The sequence below is a fragment of the Anguilla anguilla genome, chromosome 12 (assembly GCF_013347855.1).
Source record: "Anguilla anguilla isolate fAngAng1 chromosome 12, fAngAng1.pri, whole genome shotgun sequence".
In the NCBI taxonomy this organism is placed as follows: Eukaryota; Metazoa; Chordata; class Actinopteri; order Anguilliformes; family Anguillidae; genus Anguilla; species Anguilla anguilla.
The window spans coordinates 36,855,192-36,861,682 of record NC_049212.1 but is presented as its reverse complement, the minus strand read 5'-3'; the positions used below and the strand labels follow the sequence as shown (position 1 = coordinate 36,861,682).

The 6,491-nt window shown below is 35.2% G+C and overlaps 1 protein-coding gene across 1 annotated transcript; it reads right to left on the bottom strand.

The window, feature by feature from the left end:
- Positions 1-361: 361 nt before the first annotated feature.
- On the bottom strand, positions 362-4,912 carry LOC118209670 (olfactory receptor 1-like). The gene is made up of 2 exons (XM_035385221.1): positions 4,328-4,912; positions 362-2,711 (listed from the first exon to the last, which is right to left on the bottom strand). The coding sequence occupies exon 2, from the start codon at positions 2,648-2,650 to the stop codon at positions 1,688-1,690; it is 963 nt and encodes a 320-aa protein (XP_035241112.1). The 5' UTR covers positions 2,651-2,711; positions 4,328-4,912; the 3' UTR covers positions 362-1,687.
- Between the last annotated feature and the right edge of the window lie 1,579 nt (positions 4,913-6,491).

The window sequence follows — 6,491 nt, the reverse complement described above, 5'->3', positions numbered from 1 at the left end:
AGTGCTTTTTCCAAATGTGAGTTATCGTCTCCTGTACATGCACTAAAACATGTGGGCTACACGCACGTACCGTTTACTTGTGGTCTCCCTCCATATCTCTCTCACAGACAGTTACAATCATGTTTCTGAAAAGCTGATTAAACATGACACAATCCTATTTTAATTTCCATATCTAAGTTTATGATAATATTTTGTATATTTAAGTAATTACATGTTGCCTTCATGATTATGACAAATCAAGATGTGTATATACATATATATATATATATATATATATATATATATATGATGTAAAGATATGAACTAAAAAAAATTCTAAATTAACCTCATCAAGTGGGACTAACATTACATGTCACTTAGGGTATGGGAAATGCTCATTCTTATTTACTGTGTACTGATATGTGCTGGGTTAATGTAAGATTTCCCTTGGAGTGATCATAAACATTAACATTTTTAAATGATTTACTTGACTCAGAAAGGTTTTTTTTTTTGTAGTTAAATATATGATTATGTTATGATGTACAGCAGTACACAATCGATTTGGAGATACTGAAGGCCCACAGGTCTCACTGTTTGCTTCATAGATCTTTAGTAGTTCTGCATATCACCCTCAGATTTTGCGTATTTATAGTGAGGGAGTTTATGATGCAGGACATGCACAGTTCTACCTGTTATACATACATGATCCCTCAGTATTTGATTTCAAACTGAAGGAGTACAGCTTCCTTTTTGCATTCTTGCCAATTGCATTTGTACAGTAGCACGTTCCTTCTACCTAAATTACATGTATAATCTAATTCAATTATTGTAATTGGTACAATTGTCTTGCTTCATTTAAGCCATTTTACAAGTCTCTGTGATGCTCAGACACTTGTAAAAGTAAAGTTATGATGCCTTAAATAGAACACCGCCTAATTGGGCGATTACCACTTGATTTTAATTTAGACTCTGGGAAAGCCAAAAGCCCAAGGCTGGCAGATCTTTGAGGCCTTTGAGCACAATAAGGAGTTAAACGTTCACAGATATAATTGGCCACCGAACCATGTAAGTCCCTGTAAGTAATTGATAGAACTTTAAAATTGATTCTAAAAGCAACAGGCAACCAGTGCAGAGAAGCCAGAATTGGGGTGGAGCGGAGTGTTCCTCAGGCGATATTTGCCATATTTCGGAAAAAAATGGATTTCGGAAAAAAAAAATTGTAGGGCCAAAAGTAGTTGCTAAGTACACCGCTAAAAAAAGTAATGAACTGTTACAGCCACTACACAAATTTGAATGCAGTTGCACTATCTGCAGAATATAGTTAAACTGCTAGATTAACCACACGTTAAACTACTCCCTAACACTGTGTGTAACAAAGTGCATTATTCACAAACAACACAACAACAGAATGCAAAAATTTTAAAGTGAATCAATATTGCCATAAGCAACATTTGTAGTTCATCACATTTTAAACATTAAGCTTATTAAAAGGAATGAATTTAATAAAATAGAAATGTAACGTTCTACAAAAAATATTAACCAAGATCTAGAATTGATATTTATTTACTTTTTTAAAGTTTTTTTGAGAATTTCTTAAGGAATTCTTAACTTCTGCCTCGACCTGTTTTCACAGACTGCAGAGGTTGTAATACAGTAAAAAGCAGTGTTCCTCTAATATCAATTCATTCTTTTCCTGTATTTTGATTGCTTATTTCTGCAGTTTTCTTCTAAGAAATTTTTTTTTTGAGACTTCCTTTACCTCTTCAGTGTTCAGCACATAAATTATTGGGTTCAACATGGGGGTAATGGCATTTGCAAATGATGTACTCATGATCCTGGCATTGGGAGGAACAGTAAAAGCAATTGCAGCAATGTAGGTGCCAAGTATTGGAAGATAATATAAAGCCACCAGCATTAGGTGTGCAGAACAAGTCTTAATTGCTTTAAGTCGCCCTTCCCATGAAGCTATTTTAAAAAGTGCAACAGAAATAAACGCATATGACAGTACAGTCAAAATAAAGGGTACATAAAGTAATAATGCTATATTAGCAATTGCCATGATAGCATTGACAAGATAGTCATTGCATGCCAGAAAGAATATCGGTGCATGGTCACAGAAGTAGCTTTTTACTACAATGGATTTGCAAAAGGACAACCTGGTAACCAAAGACACCATTAAAATCAGTAAAACTGAATCATATGCCCACATCACTGTTAATATCACAACCATTGCTCGCATTGTGATAATGGCATGGTATCTCAGTGGCAAGCATATTGCTACCAATCTATCATAGGCCAAAACAGTTAGAGTGAGTGCTTGCAAACTGGCAAAGAAAAACACAAAAAACATGTTGGCCAAGCAAGCGTCAAAGGAGATGTATTGTGAATCAAAAAGAAACATTGCAATAAAATTTGGGATAAGAGCAGCAGTTTCACCCAAGTCAGCTACAGCCAAATTAAAAACGGCCAAATACTTTGGGGTGTGAAAACTGCGCTCTGTGTATATAATAAAAATGACAAAGGAGTTCCCCAACACAGATACTACAAAAACACAGCTCAGGAAAACATAGTAGTATTTGGCATGGGTCATGTTATTCAAACCAGTGATGAAAAAATAAGGGGGACGCACAAAAGTAGTATTTAGAGAGAGGTTGGAATTCAGGGAGTTCATTGCAGATGGTTCTAACTCTGAGTTCTTCTCTTTGTTGCCTTACTTTTGTTTTTTCTTTGCCCTGTAAGTAAAAAAAAAAAAAAACATATTAACTGAATAACTCAATTACATTTAATGCAGCTGTTTTATTTTCAAATCTGAAAACATTTAAATTAAAACGTCTTTTGATCTCCTTTCTCGCCATAGAAAAAGGAAGGCCAACGTTTTAAAAATAGTTGGCAAAATATGAGATAAAGTCTACAGTAGCAACAATGTACAGCTAACTATATCTGTTAGTTACTATTTGTAGCATGAACTATGCCATTGTGTCTTCATGCAGTTCACATTTTCAAAAACTTCCTCTGAAATAAAGCTGTCTCAATGATCAACTACGTGTCAGAGGACATTTTTATTTCTATTTTTTGACACACTTAATGTGTGTTGATAATCTCTACAGTGCCTGTCATTCTCTCTGTTTCCCTGGAGCTCCAGGCTCGTGCCTCGCTGTGGTAAATGGTAAATGGACTGCATTTATATAGCGCTTTTATCCAAAGCGCTTTACAATTGATGCCTCTCATTCGCCAGAGCAGTTAGGGGTTAGGGGTTAGGTGTCTTGCTCAAGGACACTTCGACATGCCCAGGGTGGGGTTTGAACCGACAACCCTCCAACTGCCAGACAATCGGTCTTATCTCCTGAGCTATGTCCATGAGAACACTCCAGCCCTATCCCTGTTATCTCTTTTTCAATATTATTTGTTATTTTTGTTATTTTATGGCAATGTTTGTGGTTTTTATGGTCGGGCTTTTAAAAGTATACAAAAGCTGTTCTTGTCGCCGTTTAACATGTTGCAGTTGCAATTCACAGTAAAAATACTTTTAGAAACTATTTTTTAAGATAGCCTAGGACCTGAATGCACCAGAACCACATCTGATGAAAACACGTTTGCATTTTAATTAAGGTTAATTTAATTAGCCCAATAAACTGGCATACAGATAATGCATTATTAGTAATAAATTTTATGGTTTGGTTTAGTAACCAAATGATAAGCCAAATGTCCTGGATCCTGCAGGTCGGCACTGAGAGAATCAGCACAGCAACGTAGCAAACGCACCGGTATATTTACAGTTTGATAGTTGGAGCAGTCATGGAGAGAACAAGCACAGCTACTTGCAAACGCTTCGCTCGGTTATATTTTTGGTTTCTGAGCTGTCCTTCTGGTGTAAACCTAAACAAACTTTATCAAACAGATTGCAACAAGATGAAGAGACAGTAGCAGTTCATACAATGGAATAAATTTGGATTTATTGGACGTCTTTAAATATGAAAAATAGATGTTTTAACATTTTGACTAACCAATGTTTAGTCGGAAAAAAAAACAGCCATTTATTTGACCAAGATTTTCTTTAGTCCAAGACAGCTCTGCCAGAACACATCACAAATAACATTAACTGTATACATGATGCACAGGGGTAAGTGCTAGGACACACGTTATTTGATTTGTCTGTAACTACGTAGATACTTTAGAAAATGTAAGAAAAAAAACATTATCTTGTTAAACATCTCCAAAGTTAAAGGTGAGGTAAGTGTATCAGTTTTCATATCTATTCACTAAAAAAAAGATCAGTCCCATTAAGAAAAATGGTAATCTGATAAATAATATTATCTCAGAAGGGGAAGAATGCTTTATAATTACTCACCACTGTCACTTTAGCAGAAAATGAGGTAATAGGCTTTCTTCACTTTGGTCGCTCAAGTTGCATATTTACAGTACAGGAACACTGACTCCTTATATACATCTTGCTCTGGGGTTTTCTGTACGTGTGCCATGGTAATGAATCTGGGGAGCTCATTAATTACAGTAACTCTGTCAATGCAATATTTTTGTTTTTTGAGAAAGCTAACCAGGTTAATTACCAGAATTTGAGTCCATCTTCCTTGAGTTAATGAACAAGTAATTTCAGCAGACAAGTAAACTAGCAGAGTAAACTAACGATTGTGGAACTGAATTGGAACGGTGAGATTGCAGGTTAAATGCAAAATGGTCCACTGCCATTATACCCTTGAGCAAAGTAAAGGACCCCATTTCTCTTTGTAGCCCTCTCTGTTCCCACCCATCTGAGTAAAGTGAAAGGTATACTTAAAAAAGGATTTATGAATTTCAGATATTCAAAATTACCCTCATCAAGTAGGACTAACATTAGTAAACTAACGTTCGTAAATTATTAGTAAACTAACCACAAAATTAGAAATGGTCACCCAGCTAGCTAGCAAATGTTAGGTTAAAACTGTGATGCCATATGCTGAATCTAACGTTAATGTTAGCCTATAATTGAGAAACAAGGGTGTGAAGATATTGTTAACTATCTAGCTGGGCAACATCATCAACCTGTATCTCAATAGGCTAACATCAACGTCACTGAGCATATCACATCACCTTTCTAGTCTAAGTAATAAATTTATATGCTTGCTAGTTCTTCCTTACCAGTAAAGTTATCACACTCCAATGTGTCTTCCCTATCCACTAAAGATGCTGCTTCATTGGTGGCTTAGTCATGTGTTATGTTTGATACATTAATTTACCATGAAGCAACATTTCTCTGATGGTGGGATATTAATTTCTTGCAATTGTATTGTACATAATGTGTGGGGTATTAGTATCTCCATGGGCAATATTTGTCACTTACAGTATGGGGAAAACTAATTCATATTTACTGTGTACTGAGATATGTGCTGGGTTAATGTAAGATTTCCCTTGGAGTGATCATGAACATTAGCATTTGTAAAATGCCTTCCCATCGCCATGCAAAAAAAGATTGCATACTATAGAGTACAGACAAAAGATGCAAGAATAAATGATTACATATTTAGGTATGTGTGTCAAGGGTGGCACAGTGTTTTTGCATTATTTTTCAATGTGATATCAATGTTTCATCTTCTAAACCATCATAAAGGGCAATGTTATGTGCTTTATAATGGACAAAAAAGCATTTTATTCATTTTTGGAGAGGTGTTGGATGGTTTTTGTACTCCTATATATTAGAAAACATAATAATCCCTGCTTAAAAATTATTTACTTGACTCAAAACTGTTTTGTTTTTTTTGTAGTTAAATATATGATTATGTTATGATGTACAGCAGTACACAATAGATTTGGAGTGGCCAGCAGGGCACACTGTTTCATAGATCTTTAGTAGTTCTGCATATCACCCTCAGATTTTGCGTATTTATAGTCAGGGAGTTTATATGCACAGTTCTACCTGTTATGCATACATGATCTCTCAGTATTTTATTTCAAACTGAAGGAGTACAGCTTCCTTTTTGCGCCAAATTAATTGCATTAGTACAGTAGCACGTTCCTTCTTCCTAAATTACGAATATAATCATTCTTATAATCATGCTTCATTTAAGCCATTTTACAAGTCTCTGTGATGATCAGACACTTGTGCAAGTGAATTTATAATGCCTTAAATAGAACACCGCCTAATTTGGCAAAATGTTGTTAAAGACAGTTAAATGGTTAAAGACAATGGTAAAAGATGTTCAGACATGTGTCCATGAGCTGACGCTGAAGCATAATTGGGCTATGCTTTGTCTTTGAATTCTTTATTATCTACCAAATGGTTAGTTTTAGGTGCCATGTGTCCACACTTTCAAAAAATTAGGATCCTATTGATGATGTAGTTTCTTCACTGTCTTTACTGCTGCTAAAGAGAGTCTTTGTATTTTGAACTCTAATATTAAATAAACTTTTTTCCCCCCCAAATCCCTTTGCCAAATATCGCCACAAATATGCAAAAAGCTATCACTCCGTACAGTAGGCGGTTTTGTAAAATAAGGTTTTTAGGCTAGTTTTAAAAGCAG